The following is a 21,007-nucleotide window of genomic DNA, read 5'->3' on the forward strand; positions in this document are numbered from 1 at the left end:
GCATCTGAGGGGGAAAACAGGGGCTCTGGCACACTCACCTACTGTCTCCTTCCTTTTCCCCATTGTACCACCAATCCATGATCAAGGACTCCGAATAAAGGTTTTGTACTTTCTCCAGGTCACTTCGTCCCTGCTCCATTTCCTTAATTAAAAGAGTCAGATCTTCATTCTGCCAAAATGAGAAGTAAACATATTGTGAAGAGTTCAAATTTCAAACATTTCTAACAGAAAACCAACTGTATCAAGAAAAGAATCTAAAGAATTTCATGTAGTTCTCATATTATTCCATTCTAATAAACAGTTTTAGTGAAGTATAATTAATATAAAATTTATATGAATATAAAACTATATAAAATAGACCAAATGTATGTAAAGTGTACCATTTGAATAGTTTTGACTTTCACACTTGTAAAATCTTCATAACAATCAAGATAATAGACATATCCATAACCCCCAAAAGTTTCCTCAGGTCCCCTTGTAAATTTGCCATCCTCCATACCCTAAAACCCTTCCCCCCCCCCCAATTCCTAGGCAACTATTCATCTTCTTTCTGTCACTATATTGAAACTATTGCTTCAATTTTGTAGAATTTTATATAAATGAAATCATGCAGTATGTATTCTTTGTCCAACTTCATTCATACACTTTGAGATTCACCAGGGTTGCAGCATGAATCAGGAGTTCATTCACCGATGCTGAGTAGTATTATATTATATATTGAATACCTAAATTTAGTCACTGGTTGAGGGACTTTATGAGCTTGGGTTATTATAAACAGGCTATGAACTTTTGTGTTCAAGTATTTTTTCAGACATCTGCTTTCATTTCTCTTGATACAATATTTATTTTGGTGTGATTCACACTGAACATTTTATCTTGGTTGATTTCTGGTAGTTTTTGTTTCTTCACTGAACATTTTATCTTGGTTGATTTCTGGTAGTTTTTGTTTCTTGTGGAAGTGGTCCTTTTTTTTTTTCTAAGTTGTCAAATTTATGACTGCAAAGTTGTCCACTCCAAACTTCTCTTTGGAGTTTACTCATTTTCTTGAATCTGTATGTTTATATCTTTCACCAAATTTGGGCATCTTTCAGCTATTATTTTTCCATGTAGTCTTTCACCCCCCTTTCTTTCTCCTTTCTTTGGGAAACTCCGATTATACTAATGTTTCTCATTATTGTCCTATAGGTTCCCATGGTTCTGGCTTTCTCTCTATTGTTCAGATTGATAGAATTCTGTCATCTGACCTCAAGTTCACTGATAACATTAAGTCATCTGTATTCTCACCACTGAGCCTATCCAGTGAGTTTACTTTTTATTGCATCTTTCAGTTCTAGAATACCCACTTGGAAATTTTTATAACTTCTACATCTTCACTGAGATTTTCTATTTGTTCATTTCTCTCTAGATAACTTGTAACTGATTGTTGAAGCATTTTTTATAATAGGTTCTTTAAAATCCTTGTCATGTAATTCCAACATCTGATTCATCTATCTCAGTGTTGGGATCATATGATGGTCTTTTCTCATTCAAGCTGTGATTTTCTTGCTTCTTGTTATGATGAGTGACTTTTTACTGTATCCTGAACATTCTGGCTATATTGTGTTATGAAACTCTAGGTCCTATTTAAAAATTTTTATTTTCGGGGCACCTGGGTGGCTCAGTCAGTTAAGCGTCTGACTCTTGACTTTGGCTCAGGTCATGATCTCACAGTTTGCGAATTCAAGCCCTACATGGAGCTCTATGTTGGCTGTGTGGAGCCTGCTGGGGATTCTCTTTCTCCCTCTCTCTCTGCCCCTCCCCCCCCCTTGCTCTCTCTCTCTCTCTCTCTCAAAATAAAGAAATAAACTTTAAAAAAATTTCAAAATAAAACTTTTATTTTAGCTCACAGTAACTGTTTAAATTTAGCATGTGGGACTTTGTCCTACTTTTGTGGGCTGCTGCTCCAATGGCAGTTTAATTTTCAGAGCCTTTTTGATATTATTTTGGTCTCCTTTATTAATTTGGTGTCACTGGGGCACCCGCTGGTCCCTGCTGGTGCTGTCTAAGCCGGCAGAAGGAGTTTCCTGTAGTCACATTGCCAGGTATTTTTTGGTGCCTCTACTCTCTCCCCAGGGTGTCCTGTGTCACTGGGTGGGGTAGGAGGGTCCCTGTCCCATAGGAAGAGTTTTCCTGGAATGGACCACTTGCTCTGGCTGGATCATTCTTGCCTGTTTTTCCCGCACACATTCTGGTGTCTCTGTGCAGAGAAGAGTCTCAGGTCTCTGGGGAAAAAGGCTTCCCAAACCAGACCACTTGTGGCTGTGTCTCTTTGGCTAGTCCTACCCACTTATCCTAGGGAACCTGTTTTTCTAGTACACTTTTTATATGTTTGGGGCTCTCATGGCTAAATTTTACTTTCATTTGGGCACAACTGTGTATCTGGTGATTTTTTTTCCCAGTTATTATCATCAAAGCAAGCTGTCACAGTGTCAGGAGTTCAACTCTCTTTGTGTGGGACGACAATCTCTACTTTGTTCACAGAGAGAGCCCCTAAGAGTAGGGAGTCAGAGTACTGGGGAGCTCCACATAGCACTGCCTCCTTTGGTCTTGTTGATACTGGATGGGGTGGAGGATCAGTTCTCCACTCAGGGAGGACCACAGAAGGGCTACTCCTCTTTCACATTTAATTTATGCTTATTCTTTTGGGTGTTATGGAGCCTCAGCCTCCTATCAACCCTCACTGGTACCAGGGATAGGGGGAAAGTGGAGTGCTGCCTATCTCCAAATCACAATTCCTTTTTCATTTTCACCGATGAGGAGTGTTTTTGGAGGCTCATCTCCTCACTGAGTCCCACTCAGATGAGGGCTGTGGTGGAGCACGGCAGTGACTAGAGTGTTCTCACACTAACTTGTTAAGTCTTAGAGCTGCATGGTGGGGTAGTCCAGCTTGCCACTGGACTCCATGATGGGAGAATCAGAGCACTGTTGACTGGACAATAAGCTTCCTCTCATTCCTCTGATACTACCCCAGCACAGGATTTAGAACACCACCTGCTTCTGTCTAGTAGGGTTTGGAGAATAAGCTTTCCATTCAGCCCTACTCACACTACCCTGGCAGAGAGATCAGAGCATTGCCACCTGCTTCCACCATGTGGGGGATGCAGGATTAGCTCTCTGGTCAGCTCTACGAATGCCACCTGGCAAAGGGATCAGAGCACCATCACTTGCTTCCAGGGGTTTGCAGAAGATCAGCTCCCTGTTCAGCTCAAATCTCAGGGGAAGGGGTGAAGTTTTTCCATTGGTGTATGACTGGACTATGGCAGGTATTGCAAAAAAGGTTTTCTGTTTTAGGTCACCTTCTTCTCAGTCCTTTGGCTAGGAAGAATGAGGTTTTCTTGGGTCTTTTTTTTTTTTTTTTGACTGTGCCTGTTAAGAGATTCCAGATTGGAGGGTTCAGTAGTGTCCTATCTGGGATATATGGAAGGCATTAACAAATCCCCCAAGACTTACTTCCATGTCATTCCTTAAGTTCTGAGGTCCCTAGGGATTCTATTTTCTTCTCTCCACCTTTCAGAATATTCCTATGCTTATTTGTTGTGTTATATCCAGGATTTTTTTTAGCTATAAGATGTAGGATCTGGAAGGAATGGGGCAACACCGTTACTGCTGGAACCGGAAGTCCCTCTGGTAATTTATCTTATAATTAGATTTAAATAAGAAGTAAAAAAAAAAGTCTTAATTATCGACCCATGCAGTTATCCTTTGCTTTTCAGTCCTAAGTGTAGATCTGTATATCCATCCGGTATAATTTTTCTTCTGCCTAAAGTACTGCCTATAATATTTCTTTTACTGCAGGTTTAATGGTGACAAATTCTTTCAGTTTTTGTATATCTTTGAAGTCTTTATTCCACTTTCCTTTTTGAGAGGTATTTTCAGTTTATAGATTCTACACTGAGCTTTTTTTTTCTTTCAGTACTTTAAAAATATCACTCCACTGTCTTTTCACATGCATTGTTTCTGATGAGAAATATGCTGTCATCCTTATCTGTGTTCCTCTGTAAATAATTTGGCTTCTTTTACCCTATTCTTTTAAGATTTTCTCTTTGTCACTGCTTCTAAGAAGTTTAAGTCTGATATGATTTGGTGTAGTTTCCTCATGTTTCTTGTGCTTGGCATTCATTGTGTTTCATGGATCTGTGGGTTTATAGTTTTTTTTTAAAATTTTTTTTTTTTTTCAACGTTTATTTATTTTTGGGACAGAGAGAGACAGAGCATGAACGGGGGAGGGACAGAGAGAGAGGGAGACACAGAATGGGAAACAGGCTCCAGGCTCTGAGCCATCAGCCCAGAGCCTGACGCGGGGCTCGAACTCACGGACCGCGAGATCGTGACCTGGCTGAAGCCGGACGCTTTACCGACTGCGCCACCCAGGCGCCCCAAGTGGGTTTATAGTTTTTAACCAATTTGGAAAATTTCTGGCACTATTGCTTCAACTACATATTTATTAGACTACTTGAATTTTCCCACAGCTCACTTATGCCCTATTTTCTAGGTTTTTGTTTATTGTTTTAATTCTCTTTCTTCTATTACATTTTGGATAGTTTCTATTGCTGCCTTACAGTTTAATAATCTTTTGTTCTGCAATGTCTGACCTGCTATTCTTCTCAGCCCATGTATTCTTCACCTCATACATTGTAGTTTACATCTCTAAAATTTTTAATTGTGTCTTAATTGTATCTTTCACCTCTCCCTTTTTGAATATATCAGATAGAGCTACAATAACTGTTTTTATGCTCTAACACTAATATCTGCATCAGTTATGCACATGTTTTAATTTTTGTGTTTGCTTTTTCTCCTCCTTATGGACTTGTATTTTCTTGCTTTTTTCACATACCTGGTACTGTTTGAATTAATGTCAGAAACTGTTAATTTTACTTTCTTGGGCCATGGATATTTTTGCTTTCTTATAATTATTCTTGGGGTTTGTTCAGGGATGCAGTTAACTTCCTTGGAAATAGATCGATCCTTTCGGGTCTTGCATTTTGAAGATTTTCTAGGCAGACCTGGAGCAGCATTTGGTTTTTCACACTCCTGAGGCAAGATCCTTCTTTATACTCTACCCAATGTCCATTGGATTATGAAGTTTTCCAGTCTAGCTGATGGAGGGTGTGTGAGCTCAGAGCTCAGAGCGCTCATTGTTCCCTCCGACCCTTCTCCTTTCAGATGATTCATTCCCCAGACTCTAGTAGTTTATTCAAATGTCAGCATTGCTCTGGCTTGTCCTGGATTTAAAGTGACTCTGCGGGAGAGATGATAAGATAAAAAACATTCTCTAGAAGGGCATTCTTGAAATGCATATCGTCAGGCCAAGACTGGAGTACTGGAGAATAGAATGTTATTTAGTTTCTCCCATCAGCCCATTAGAATGAATTGATTTATCAGATGGTCACATGGTTATACAGTCTGAGAAGTCAGGAGACTTCCTAGGATCTGAATTTTTCTTAAGTTTTCCACAAATGTCTATAAACAGCAGAGGTTAACAAAGTTCCAAGTAGGGACCCCTTGGGATGCTTGTTAAAAATACAGATTCCTTGGATGCCTGGGTGACTCAGTCGGTTAAGCATCTGATTCTTGGTTTTGGCTCAGGTCATGATCTCATGGTTCACGGGTTCAAGCCCTGTGTCGGGCTCTGCACTGACAGTGCGGAGTGTCCTTGAGATTCTCAATCTCTCTCTCCCTCTCTCTCTCTCTTTCTCAAAAAAAAAAAAAAAAAAAAAGACAGATTCCTAACATTTGGCAAAATGTTGATAATTATTGAATCTGACTGATGGGTACATGAGGCAGGGGTCTATATACTTTTCTACTTTTCTGTACGTTTGAAACTTTCTATAATAAAAATCCTAGAAGAAAAACAAAATATATTAATTAAGATTTCTGGGCCTCTATGCCTAGAGTCTACTGTAGTAGCTCTGAAGTGTGACCCTGGAAATCTGCATTTTCACAAATGCCTTAGTTCAGATGGTCCTTGGATCACATCTTGGAGTACATGGTTAAGTGATTTCATTTGCTTGACTAAGTTGTCTTTGTGGTTGCAGTTTTCTCAACTAAGGTATTATCCATTGGCCTCCAGCCTGTACAGAATGAACACTCTCTTCTCAGTTCATTAAGCTCTTACCTGAATAGGCTCTGGAGGATACAGATCTTTGCAGCCAAAATTATAAAGGTGGAACTCTCCTCCAGTCAAAGAAGCAAGCTCTTTCAAAAATCCATTTGCAATCTCATCATTGTAATTGAAGGAGATGGTGCAAATGGGAATTTTCTGAAAAACTTTGACTTGGTCTATAACCATTTCAGGTGGCTGAAATGATACATTTTGAGGGGAAAAAAGGGAGATGGGAAGAGAGGAAAAGAAAGAAAAAATTAGATGTGAAAGTCCTTAGTATTTGCTATAGACAGTGAGATTCTCAACTAGTAATTCCTTATACAGTGATGAGTGGCTTCTTGGAAAGGTGTCAATTCAATAAACAAAGCAAACAATGCCAGGTGGTGAGAGTATGAAGACCAATGACTCAGCCATTGCCTCTGAGGGCTCACAATTTGGTGGAGAAAAGAATCTGGAAGAAAGATGTGACTAACTAAATCACTCAATTTTAGGTGCACCTAAGCCTAAAGCTCATGCTTTTAGAGTGTTGGGCAGGGGTGTCTGGGTGCTCAGTCGGCTGGGCGTCTGACTTCAGCTCAGGTCATGATCTCATAGTCCATGAGTTTGAGCCCCGTGTTGGGCTCTGTGATGATAGCTCAGAGCCTGTAGCTGCTTCAAATTTGGTGTCTCCCTCTCTCTCTGTCCCTCCCCTGCTCATGCTCTCTCTCTCTCTCAAAAATAAATAATCATTAAAAAATTTAAAAAAAAGAAACACAGCAAACTATAAATAAACTTAACATATTTAAAAATAATAATAATAAAGTGCTGGGTTATATTTTAGAGCACTGAAAGTATCTGGGTAAAACATCCTTGCTATTGGGATTCTAGAGAGTGAGGCCACTGGATCTCAAGGTGGCTTCCAAAGTACCTACTCCAAAAGAGCAATTTCCAGCCTCAGAAACGCCATTGTCAATGAGTTTCCCACAGAGTGAAAGAAGAGACGGTTATTGAGGGTCCTAGTACGTGCTAGGTACTCTGCTGGGAGCATAACATGCCAGTTAGTCCTCACAATCATCCTGTGAGGCAGTGCTGGAAAGATGGATAGTTGTCTACTAATATCAATTCCTCCCATCTTTTTTTTACTGGCACAGCCCTGGTTTTCTTTTCATGACAGTAATGTGCCCAGTTAAAAAACAAACAAACAACCATATACACATAAAAATTCATCTTCTGACATGTTTTTGCAGCTACAATGGGCCATGTGACCCAGTTTTGTCCACTGAGATACAGGTGGAAGTCCCAGGGGAAAGATTCCTTTTCTCTGGTAAAAAGGCAAAGATTTAACAACAACAACAACAACAACAACAACAACAACATTAATGTCCTAATGTCCTTCCCCTTTCCATCCGCTCCCCCTGGAAAATGGACACACCCTAGAGATGGAGCAGCCATCTTACAACCATGAGGGTGGAAATCATAAACAAAGATGGTAGAGAATGAACATAAAAAGAAGTTTGTTTTCTTGGAGACATCCGTGAGTAGCTATAGAATCTAGACTACCTACCCCTGGGTTTCTTATCCATAGGAACATAAATATCTCCATTGTTACAGTCATTTGTCTGCTCCTCTGCTTTTCTCCCCAGTAACATGCAACCCTAATTGGCCCAATGGGTATGGGCTCCAAAGACAAAGGAGAAACTGAGACTCAGAAAGATTGTTTCCTAGGGTCATCAAGCTCTTACGTGGTAGGACTGAAATTCAAAGCCAATTTTTGGTATTAGAAGCAATGCCAGACTGTTTGTTCCCCTCATTTGCAATAAAACTGTCTCTTAGGGGCGCCTGGGTGGCTCAGTTGGTTAAGCGTCTGACTTTGGCTCAGGTCATGATCTTGCGGTTTGTGAGTTCAAGCCCCGTGTCGGGCTCTGTGCTGACAGCTCAGAACCTGGAGCCTGTTTCAGATTCTGTGTCTCCATCTCTCTCTCTGACCCTCCCCTGTTCATGCTCTGTCTCTCTCTGTCTCAAAAATAAATAAAAAACGTTAAAAAGATATCTCTAAAAAAAAACTGTCTCTTGGTAAGGATCGACTGTCAAGTAATGTTAACATTATCTGGCTCTCAGAAAAGATGAACTGATGAATTCCTCTGTCATCTCTCCACCACCACAACCACAGCCCAGCTAGGAACCTTCAGAAACTGCTTCTGATTGTCCTGTCCCCACTTCCTCTAAGTTTCCAAGTGCCAGGAGTCCCTCTTTGATTGACCCAACTTGCTGGCTCCTTCAGCCAGTTTCTATTCTCTGCTTCTAGTTCCTATCATTTGGTCTTTAACCCTTCCTATATTCATCTTATGAGCCCTGGAAAGGCAGAGTGATAAGGGAGAGAGGACTCGGGATGCACCAATGGCTGGCCTTGTGCAGCTCACGCACCACCCAGGGAGGTGACTGGTTAAGTGGTCCCCCAAGGTCTGGCCTCATTCCAACCACCACTTACACACAGCCTCAGTCTCTGGATCTGGCTGCAGCAATTGAGCCTGCCCCTGGCCATGAGCCCACCTCCACCTCTCATCCTTTTTTCTCTCCTCTCCCCTCTGGCCATCAGCTGGTTTCCTAACCAAACAGCAACCTAACTGAGCTGACCTCATCCCTCTTGTCAACTGCAAGCACAGAGCAAAGTCCTCTCTGCTGCCTCCCCTCCCTTCAGCCTACCTTCCATCTCTGAGTACATACTGTATACCAAGCACTAAGAGCTCTGCTTATGCTCTCTGCCTGCATCCTCCCTACAACCCTCTGAGGTGGGGCTATTGTTATCCTTGTTTCTTACCAGGGACTCCTGGCCACCACCCCTGATACCAGACTGGATATGCTAGACCTAAATTCTGTTAATTTTGTAGAGTTTTAGCCAGGAACTATTCCTGTATTGACTTATAGCTGATATATTTGGGAAGGGAAAGCAATTAACATTGATTTAGTACTGATTGTGGGTGCCAGGTACTGTGGGTAGCATTTTCAGCTTTTCATATGCTACCTGACATTTTCATATATTTATTTGCTCATTGCCTATTTCCCTATAAAACATAAGTTTCACTGAAGACAGGTTCATCTTGCTTACCACTGTATTCTAGACTGATAGCAATGCCTGGCACATAAAAGGTACTCAGTAAATATCTGTGGAATGCATTCATGGGAACATCATCTCATTTACTCACGAATAGGGAGTATTAGTTCTAAGCCACAGATGAGGAAATTCACAGTAGAGGACTTGCCCAAGGTCATACAGATGGGCAGTGCTGGGGATGAGCTTCGAACCCTGTTCTCTAGCTCCAAAGCTATTTCCGTCATTCCATACAGCTAAAGAGAGCGCAGGCACGAGAAAGTCTGTTAGTGTATTCTCGTGAACCCCCCACCTTCACCCAGCCTCAGGTAGTGTTTGCTAAACTGGACCCAATGTGGTGTTGGGAGAGCTAGGCAGAGGGTGCAGGCACACCTGGACTGCAGAAGGAGCTCCATCCCTGCAACGGAAACCGGCCATTCCTGACCTCCTGCCTGCACCCCACTCAAGGATTCCTTTCCCTAGTTTATGTTCTCACAGCTTTGAAGAGAAGACTCAGAACATGGAAGTAAACCTTTCACGCACACCAGCCTGACTGACCCTGACTCCTTCCACACACTTATTCTAGCAGCTCTGTGTCTAAGAAAGTAGCGGGGCCTTTCCATGTGGAACCCCTGCATGACATTGAGGAAGCCTTTCACAGCCCAAGACTCCTTCATATGTTCCTCATGGAGGTCCCATCAATCCCTAAATGAGGCCAAGCAGTGTGCCTGAGAGACTCTCCCCAATTCTCTCTTCTCTGAGTCTACACAGTAGCCAGATGACCCTTTCACCACAAATGTCAACTGGGGTGGCAAGAAAGGCAAGGATCAGTTCTCCCAACTGCCTGAAGGAGGTATGGCTTTGCAGGTGGCTCACTCTGTGCCTTCTCTATGTCCCCATCCCTGGTATACCTCATATTAGGCTTTACTCATTTCTCTTTGTTTGGAATGGTGCAAAAGCCTTCCTCACTCCCATTTTCTTGATTCCTACCAGGGTAAGTCCCTAACTTCAAAGAAGTCCCCAAATGGACAATGGCCAAAGATGTGCTGGGCTGCTCCTGGCAGAGGCCCTGCAGTGTCCATTTGCACCTAGAGATGCCCATCAAAGGACACCTATAAATTCCATTTTAATGAAGATGAATATTACTAGAATTCTTTTCACTGGGTTAATTTAAGACTTGTCTTGCTGTATAATTCTTCCCCAGACATTTAACAAACAAGCAGTAAGTTGGTATCTATGGAATTAAATCCTGAATAGCATCTCTGTGTATGCTTTCAAGCAGAAAATTCTGCTGAGTATCGGGAATAATAGCTTTGGCCTTACATATTCAGGTCCTACCAAGTCAGTGAAAATTCAGAAAGAAATGGAGATTGTGTGATACATCTTAATGTCCTCTACACAGAACATGAATATCAAATATTCGTTTGCTTTTTTGAGAGAATCTGAGGGGTAATGCAAGAGAAATAGACTGCATGTGAGGAAAATGCAGATATGAACATAAAATGCCTAACTAGGAGTTTATAAATTACTATTTGGGTCGCCGGTATATTTCTAATTCCAATTATCATCCATATCCTTAGTCCTTCATCTTTAAGTGGTCCACAGACCCTCTGATGAAACCGAGAGATCTTCTCCCCAGAGAAATGTACAAGGACATTCTGCATATACTCTCGGAAGATTCCAGACTCTCAGAAGTAATGACAGACTGTAGGTCAAGAATCCTTCCCAACATGGTGGACCATAGGACAAGAATCCTTCCCAATATGCTGCTAGCAGGAGTGTTACTTGGTCCATCCTCTCTGGGGGATATTTAGAAGTATCTATCAAAACATATACCTTTGTACTGAGTCTACTGTTCAGAATTTATGCTATAGCTATACATCTGCAAAACACATGTGAACAGTTACTTTTGCAGCATCGTGTATAACAGAAGCACTGAATAATATAATAATAGACTGAAAACAACTTCAATGTCCATCTCCAGGACACATGGCTAAATAATTTAGCTATGTGATGGAATACTAGGCACCTATAAAAAATGAGGAAGCTCTTTATGAAATGATAGTAAGCAATTTCCAAGGTATATTGTTTTATATAAAGGTGCAGAATACACTACCATTTATATATTTATGAAAGGGAGTATATATAAATACACTTCTGCTTGCATAACAATCCCTGAAAGAAGATACAAGAAATTGGTAACATACATTGCCTCTTAGCTAGTGAACAGGAGGTAGGAAGGAGAATTTTCTCTGCATGCCCTTTATACCTTTGTAACTAGGTATATCTTTGTATACCTTTGTAATACCATGTGAATGGTATACTATTACACTACATTCATTACTATTCAAAATGAAATAAACAAAATTAATTTCCAAGGTAGAAGTTATATTAAATTTATTTATATAATGGAATATGATGGAGTCATTGTGAATGATGTTTTGGAAGAATTTCTCATGACTTGCCAAAAAATGCATATATTAGATGAAACAAAGCAAAACAAAATTGAATTATGACTGAGTTAAATTTTCTTTTTTATGCTTACATGCTTATCTATATTTTCTAAATTGCCTATAGTGCAAAGAGTAAAATCAGCAAGAGTTTATTAAAAAAGAAAAGACCCCTTCCCTTGTCCAGATAACTTTCAAATCATAATCTCTAGCCCCCATATTCCTCAAACACCAGCCCCATATTTTTAGAGGCTTCTGGACATCCATGGATTACAGGTGCTCAAATTCAGCTTCCTCCATCAGCAACTCCCAAGCTTGCTTCTTCTTTAAATTTAAATTTAAGTCAGTTACTAACATAATCATTATAAACCAGATATCAGTAATCATGATGCCTTTCTCTCTTGGTCCTATCTTCTCCTCACTCCATCCTCCTCTGCTCCCAAACTGGTCCCCACATCCTTTGATGCTACTTCTATTATCTCATCTCTGAGGAGAGTCCTCTCCTCCCCACTTCTGTTTCCTACCTGAGGTGGGCCCTCACCAGCTCCCATCTAGATTTAGTCTTTCCCTCGCACTGTTGAGGCACATTTCTGAAGTACAGGTGAATGGGACCACCTGCCCCACTACAGCCCCTACTGTGGTAAAACCCACTCACTCTTTCCAGGTGGCCGTCAAGGACCTTCATAATCTTCCTCAACCAAACTTTCCAGCCTCAACCCTGACACTCTTCTGTCATTGCCCTTGCTCTCAGATTGTTTCTCTGGGTAGCCCACATACTTCCACACTTCTGTTCCTTCTGCCCAAGACACCAATAATCTCTGTTTAGAAAATTCCTTCTCCTGGGGTGTCTGGGTGGCTCAGTTGGTTAAGCATCTGACTTCTGCTCAGGTCATGATCTCGCAGTTTGTGAGTTTAAGTCTCACATCAGGCTCTGTGCTGATGGCTCAGAGCCTGGAGCCTGCTTCAGATTCTGTGTCTCCCTCTCTCTCTGTCCCTACCCAGCTCGCTCTCTCTCTCTCTTTCTCTCTCTCTCAAAAGTCAATAAACATAAAAACATAATTTAAAAGGAAATTACTTCTCCTCTTTCCAGACAGAGCTCAAATGCCCCCTCCTCAGTGGACTCTTTCCCAGCCTTCTCTCCATCTTGTACAGCAGAATTCATCACTCAGCTCCCAGACATCTCACAGCACAAACAACCCCACACCCTGTGTCATATTACTGTTAACCATACATGTCCAGCACATCCTCCAAAGTGTAAGTGCCCCTAAGGCAGGGGTAAGATGTTATTCATCTTTGTAGCCTCAAACCTTGGCAACACACATGAAGCATAAGCAAAGCACAATAAATTGCTTTTAAACAGAAAGCATAGTGAAGTTGATTGGAAAATCATTCAAAATAAAATTTCACTTTACATATAGCTTCTCTGCCATAAATCTAATGCTGTGATAAAATCCAGTTGCTTTACTATTTAAGCCCTGGACCATTTGACGTAGGATATTTTACAGTATTTGCCTAGCACTCTTCACATGCAAACACCTCACAATGAAGGATGCAAGTTGATACTAATTCACTTCAGCGGTTCATTTACATTGTACTGGCCTGCAAATCCGTATGTTTATTTAATGCCCAGAGCATTAGTCTTTCATTCACAAAGCTCAAAAGAAGATGAACAGACTCCACTAAAACTTTTCAAATATTTTCCAGTCAGGCTAAGCAAAACAAAGAACATTTCACTAGAAAGGCATGCTTTTGTTTAAGTGATTACTAAGTTAAAATTAGGGGTAAAACCAAGGACATTGTGCAGTGACATGTTTAGATTTGGAGTCCCCGAAGGAAAAAAAAATAAAAAAGAATCTCCTTACTCTTAGTTTGTAATAAAACATAAACCAGTCCTCAGTGGAAGGTGGATATCTCCTTTCATGGGTTTGGTCTCCAGGCCTGTGGGTGTGTGGTGCATTAACCAGACAACATTTGCTGTCACATAAATTCTCCTCTGCATTTCAGCAGACAAAAGAATTCCTCAGTGTATTTTCTCACCTCAGTTCTGGGTCCCTAAGCCAAGGAACCATCTCTCAACAGCTTTTCAATGGCAGTTATAAAAGTCCCTCAAACTCATTCTCAGCATTCAAAGGGTACCGGTGAATCTGTCTGTGTCCCCAACTTTGGTAAGTACCTGATCAGGTCTCCCATCTGTCAAAAGGTAGATTACTTGTGTTTCTTCATCAGCGAAAGCAATTTGCAGAGCATTTAGGGTGTTTGTGGAACTTCCAATCTATAACAGAGAGAGAGAGAGAGAGAGAAAGATACCAAGCACATACTTGAGTCTCAAAACAGATCTCACAAACAAGTTATTTTCTGCTTCCAAAAAAAGATAGAAAAGTACTTGCAAAATAAAAGATAAAATTATATCGAGATAATAATTTAAGCCCAGGAATTCCAAGGAGCCAAATCCCTGGGTGTTCTATAAAAGCCTCTATCCAGACAATTCCAGGACAGCTAGAAGCCAGGACTATGGATTTCCTGTCCTGATGACAGAGTTTTTAATGCAACTTTATCTTTGTGTAACTAACTCAGTTACTGTTCATTCGGCTGTCAACACAGCTTAAACATACAGTCTGAATATAAGCCTGGCAGGGCAAACCAGGATTTATTCAAACATGAGTGTGTTAACATCAGCAATCTGGGGTACAGCAAAGAAACTGTTAAGTTTTTAAAACCCCTGCAGTTTCTGCCCAAGGATGTAGAGCACTGGAAAGAATGCCACTGCCAGCCTTGTAACAAAAAGGAGCCAGACAAACAGCAAGTAAATGCCTTTTGTTAGGCTCATTAGGATGCTTAGGTCACAGGGCAATCAACTTGCCCCAAACCTGAGGACAGACAGGCATGTGCAGAGACTGGCGAGATGCAAGCACTGGCTTCTGGGGTGAGATGCGGCAGACACTAGTAAGAAGAGGTTGGCTGGGGTGACTGGTGAACTGGTAGAGGTTAGCCAGGTATATACTGGTGAGAAGATAAAGGTCCACAGGCCACAAATATAGGGGAATCTGCACTCTCTTGGAGGCTTTTTCACCACAAAGCCCACAGGGTGCTCAAGAAAGTCTCCCACATGGTGCAGAACTGGGGGAGAACAGTGACACAGGGACCCTTCTCCTCCATCTCACCCTCGGGACAAAAGCCCTAATGTGTGTGTGTATGTATCTGTGTGTGTGGTGGGGGACGGGGAGGAAGGGCAACAAACAGAGTTACCCTTAGGGTACTGGTGAAAATCCAGGAGAGCTGGGGGAAGTTCTCCAAACCCTCCACTCCTGGAAAAGGAACAGGGCTAGGTTCTGGGCTCAGAACTACTGAGAAAAACACACTCCCTAGACTCTGGGACACCAGCCTGCCTAAGATTAAGGCTCATTCAGAGAACACCCACCCTACGTTCCCCTACCAACACTGACTGGCAAGGAACTGGTAAGAGAGTTACAGTGTGAGGCCCAGTATGAAGGGAAAATCAAAATCACAGGGTGGAGCAGACACTGACAAACAAGTCTCTAGCATATCATTCCCCCACCCTGACCCCAAGTACTACAAAAATGTGAGGGCCTGTTACTGGTAACAGTAACAAACCTCAAACCTAGCCCAACTCCGGATTAATTTTACCCCTCTGCCCTCAAAAAGAAAGGTATGCTCATTTCCAGACATAAATAATATTTATCTCAGTCTCTATATACTACATGTGAAGTCCAGCTTTTAACAAAACAAAAAAAGCATACTAAAAAGAAATAAACAACATATTACCAAGAGACAAAAACACTCCTCAGAAACAAACTCAGATATGACACAGATGTTGAAACTATTTGAAAGAAAATTTAAAATAACTGTGATTAATACACTAAAACTTCTAATGGCAAAGGTGAACAACACTAAAGACCAGATGGGTAATTTCAGCACAGGGATGGAAACCTTAAACAGTTGAATGGAAACACTAAAAATCAAAAATACAGTAATGCAGATGAATACAAAGAGTAAAATCAAAACAGAAATGAGCATCAAAGGGCTGTGGGATGGTATCAAACATTCTGACATGTGCATAATTGGAAACACAAGAAAGGAAACAGGATAGGAGAAATATATGAAAAAAGGAATGGCTGAGAGTTTTCCTAAAACAATGACAGACATGAACCCATGGACCCAAGAAGGTCAAGTCAGATAAATGAATAAAGTGCCCCGATACTTCTACCAGGGTTGTGGCAGAAAAAGCCAAGTAGTGAGCCAAGACTCTCATCCTTACCAAGTGTAACAAGCCCTCCCTGCCCAACAGCGCTCACACCCACCCAGCAGTAATGAGATGCTGCACCCCTCCGAGTTCAAGTGGAGAAGCTGGACTCCAACCTCTACCTCCTCCCCATAGTATGTAGCCTCCTGGGTTGAGCCTCTTTCACTTCCCAAAATGTATTTAAGATTTACCCAAGTTATTTCATGAATCAAGAGTTTGTTCCTTTTTATTGATGACTAGTATATCAATGTATGGATGTAAAATTGTTTATCCATTGTTTTCCTATTGAAGGATATCTGCGTCATTTCCCATTTTGGGTGTTTATAAATAAAGCTATTACAAACGTTTGCTTACAGGTTTTTGAGTGAATATACATCAAGAATTGTGAAAGGTCTGCAATTTTCCCTTACTTGCAGACTAACATGGATGCTGGCAGAAGATTCAAGACTCTTGGGTCACTGACGAAGGACTTTACTACTCACAGCAATAGCAGTAGCCAGAATGTCAGTTTTTGGCACCAGTTTCCTGAGTTCCAATTCCCATAGAGTGATGTGAAGAAGGCTAAGTGACACTTGCACACACAGTAGATTGTGTTAAAGGAGAGGGACCCTGAACTTAGGAAACTGTATATTCTATAATGGACTTTACAGTCCATGCTTTACAGTCCATGGACTTTACAGTCCATGCTTGTCCTTTGCTCTGGAGTTAGATATTATCTTTATACTGGATAATCAACACGTCACCTTCTGCCCTGAAAGGAGACATTATCTCTAATTTCTCAGGCAGTTTGCTATATAAACATCCTTGAAAAGACTGACCAGAGGTTCTTGATATAAGAAGATCATTGACTTGAAATCATTCCCTCTTTTGTAATGTAGGCTTTTAATGCATTAACTTCCTTCCCAGCACTGTGTTAGCTTCATCTTCCCAAATTTTCACGTTTTGCTTAATTTTCATTAAATTCTATGAGATTTTAAATTTTCTTTGTGGCATTCTTTCTGATTTGTGAATTATTTAAAGCCTGTTCTTTAATTCCCAAGTGTCCTGAGATTTTCATGTTGTCTTTCTGTTATTGATTTCTAGTTTGATACCACTATGGTCAGGAGACATCTGTGTGACTTCATACTCTGTGATATCAATTCTTTTAAATTTGCTAAGGGTTGTTTTATGACTCAAGATATGTCTCTTTACGTGAATGTCCGATGTTTGTTTGAAAAGAATATGTATTCTGTTGTTGGGTGGAGCATTCTATAAATGTTAATTAGATATGGTTAGTTGAAGGTATTGTTCAGTTCTTCCAAATCCTTGCTGACTCTTTAGTAGTGTTATCAATTGCTAAGACTGGGGTACTGAAGGCCCCAACTATAATTGCTGATTTGTCCATTATTCCTTTTGACTCCATCAGATTTTGTTCCATGTATTTTGAAGCTTTGTTGTTTGGTGCATACACATTTAGGATTCTTATCTTCTTTTTTTGTAAGTTATAGGTGACGCACACTGTTACATTAGCTTCAGGTGTACAACATAATGATTGGACAAGTTTATATGTTATACTCACCACAAGTTGTAGGTAGAATTGTTATCTTCTCATTGGATTGATCTTTTTATTATCATGTTAAGCCTCTTGCAATTCTCTTTGCTTTAAAGTCTACTTTATGTGATATTAACAGAGTTACTCCAGATTAAAAAAAATTAGTGTTTATATCTTTTCCATCCTTTTACTTTCAACCTATGTTGTTATTTTTGAAGTGAGTTTCTTACAGACCACATAGAGTTGGATCATGTTTTTGTCTACTCTCTAATATCTGTCATGTAACTGGTATATTTAGACCATTTACATGTAATTGCTGATATTTAATTAAGCTTCCCATTTTTGTTTTTTTGTGTATTTCCTGTTTCTCATTTATCTTATTTTTCCTTGCCTTGCTGTGGATTATTTGAAAATTTTTAATGTTCTATTCTGATTATTTGTAATATTTTTGAGTGTATTGTCTTATGTAGTTTTCTTCATGGTTGCTCTAGGTACTTTCTTAAGCATATGTGTAACTAATCACAGTCTAATGATACTGATAATTTACCACTTCAAATTAAGTGTAAAAATTATTCTTCCATTTAGGTACCTTTACTGTAGCCATTTAAAAAATATAATTGGGGGCGCCTGGGTGGCGCAGGCGGTTAAGCGTCCGACTTCAGCCAGGTCACGATCTCGCGGTCCGTGAGTTCGAGCCCCGCGTCAGGCTCTGGGCTGATGGCTCAGAGCCTGGAGCCTGTTTCTGATTCTGTGTCTCCCTCTCTCTCTGCCCCTCCCCCGTTCATGCTCTGTCTCTCTCTGTCCCAAAAATAAATAAACGTTGAAAAAAAAATTAAAAAAAAAATATAATTGTCTGAAGTATTTCCTCTATATTCATCATATATATAGATGGTGTTAAACTTTTGCTGGCACCATAAAACATGAGTAAAGAAACTCATAATGTTACAGATTCTCTCCTATGTTTACTTCTATATTCACCCATTCCGCTGTTCTTTCTTCGTTTCTGAAGGTCCAAGCTTTCTTCCTATTTGGAGAGTTTCCAGTAGCCATTCTTTAAAGGTAGGTCTCCCAGCAATAAATTCTCTTCATTTTCCTTCTCCTTCAACCCTGGAGGATATTTTCACCAGATAGACGATTCATGGCTTACAGTTCTTTTCTTTCAGCACTTGAAAAATGTTGTGCCACCTCCCTCTGGTCTCATACTTTCAGATGAGAAACTGCTGCCGTTTGAATTTGTATTCCTTTATAGCTTATGCATTATTTCTCTTAGGCTGTTTTTAGGATTTTTCTTTATCTTTACTTTTCAGAAGATTAAATATAATGTATTATGGTATGGATTTCTTTGGTTTTACCCTGTCTGGGGTTTGCTTAGGTTCTTGAATTGTAGTTTTTATGTTTTTCACCAAATGTGGGGAGTTTTTAGCTATTGCTTTTTTTAAATACATTTTCAGTCCCACACTCACCTATCCTTTCTAGAATTATGGTGGCATGAATATTACATCTTTTTTACTGTCCCAGAGATCTCCGAGGCTCTGTTGGTACTGGCATCAGTGGTTTGCTCTTCTCATTGAAATGTGGATTTCTTGGATCATGGTATGACGAGTGGTTTTTATGTCCTGGACAATTTGGTCACTATGTTAGGAGACTATTCCCATTTAAATGTTATTTAGCAGGCAGTCACCCTGTTCAGGTTTAGTATATTTATTTTAGTCTACTTTTTTGGGCTTTAGTTCCAATGACAATTTAATTTTCTACTCTATGCAATCCTACTCTGGTCTGCTTTGTTCCTCTTGCGCTGCTGGGTCTCCCACTCAGTTCCTATTTGGTGCTGTCTGTGGGAAGCCCAGAAAAGCCATGTTTTGGGGCTGCCTATTGGTGCTAGGTGACCTTCTGGGGTATAGGAGCAGAAGCTGCTGAACCTGGCTCTACTTATGCCACTGAGTTGAGAGCAGGAAGACACAAGGCTTTATTCACCTTTGCTGTTGTTGGAAGATTAGACTTCTCATTGGTGCCCCAGTTGTGAAGCTGGGACAGTCAGGGACTCTGCTGTTGTTGGCTGGTCACACCATCTACAGGTGACCTGGTTTTAGAAATGCCCAGGACTTTGCTGCTGCCACTGCAGCAGTTGTATGGGACCCCCTGCCAGTACCCCACGTGGGGAGTGCACTCTAAGACAGTCTGGATATTGCCGCTGTCACTGCTGCCAAAGATCAGACTGCTCATACATGCCACAATGTTGTGACATAGAAGCTGGGGTGGCTGAGGACTTTACTGCTGCCATTGTTTCTGGTGGATCAGACTGCCTGCCAGACTTGGGTTGTGCAACCGGGCAGCTGGAGTTCTGCTGCTCTTGCTGCTGCTGGAAGACCGGACCACTTGACAGGATCTGAGTTGTAAGGCAGGGACTGATACAGTCATGGCTTTACTCTTGCCACTGCTTCCAATGAACTAGACTACGTGTCAGGGTCTGGGTTGTGGAGTTTGGGGAGTCCCACTATATCTTTGGTGGGCCTACCTTTCACCAGTCCTTCAGTCAGAGAGGTGTAAATACATGACTTTCTAGATTTGTCAAAATCCATAGATCTATACACCAAAAAGAGTGCTTTTGCTGTGTGCAAATTAAAATATAATTCAATTAGGATGAGGGAGGAAGTCAACATATTAATAATGAATGATACAATCACACTGAGGTAGTTGAGTAAAAAAGTACCTGACTTTAAGAACTTTAGGAAACAGTTTTTTGACTGGATAGTGTAAGGCTAAAGAGAGAAAGAACTATGTGTAAACACTGTACCCCAGCTGATAAGTGTTTTTCTCAGAGTATGGGTTAGAAATTCTGAAACTATATGTATACCAGGGTTTAACAAATAACTAAATCATTACAGATAACGAAAACCAGGTTTTTCGTGGTCAAAGAAGTTAAAAATAAGCAAATACGTTCTTTACAAATAATTTCTGTGGCTCTGGATTGGAGTAAAGAGTTATTAGTATGAACTCATGGTTTTATTTATCTTTTTACATTTATAAATTTACTTTTGAGAGAAAGAGTACGTGTACAAGAATGTGTGAGCGGGGGAAGGACAGAGAAAAAGGGAGAGAGAGAATTCCAAGTAGGCTCCACACTCAGCATGGAGCCCAACGCAGGGCTCAATCCCATGACCATTAGATCATGACCTTGGCCGATATCAAGAGTCAGATGCTTAACCAACTAAGCCACACAGGTGTCCCTTATTTTCCTTTTTTAATGAAAATATAGATAAATAGATACAGGAATATAGATGTTTATGGATTGATGGGCTATTATACATATATTTTCCATCTCTGTCCACTGAGAGAGCCTAGAAGCAGTGAGTCCAGTAGCAGCAAATATGCATACCTAAGTGCCCAGATTTTGGTTTTCAAATACCACTTTCTAATAAAAGAAACAAGGGTTCCTTGGAGAAGTGGTAAACTCCAGGACTGAGGTGGGAAAATATAAGATGATCATGAAATATCTATAGTGCCAGAAAATAAACAAGTATTCAAGGGAAAAAAAAGATAGATGCATATGTGAAGA

At 40.6% G+C, this 21,007-nt stretch overlaps 1 protein-coding gene across 1 annotated transcript in view; it reads right to left on the reverse strand.

Moving 5' to 3' along the window:
• Positions 1 to 21,007, reverse strand: part of VWA3B (von Willebrand factor A domain containing 3B) — a 208,361-nt gene that overhangs the window by 73,864 nt on the left and 113,490 nt on the right. Inside the window, 3 exon segments of the mRNA XM_045445795.1 lie at positions 39 to 169; positions 6,155 to 6,337; positions 13,833 to 13,931. Of these exon segments, the coding sequence (XP_045301751.1) occupies positions 39 to 169; positions 6,155 to 6,337; positions 13,833 to 13,931 (413 nt within the window).

Source organism: Leopardus geoffroyi, chromosome A3 (genome assembly GCF_018350155.1).
Source record: "Leopardus geoffroyi isolate Oge1 chromosome A3, O.geoffroyi_Oge1_pat1.0, whole genome shotgun sequence".
Lineage (NCBI taxonomy): Eukaryota > Metazoa > Chordata > Mammalia > Carnivora > Felidae > Leopardus > Leopardus geoffroyi.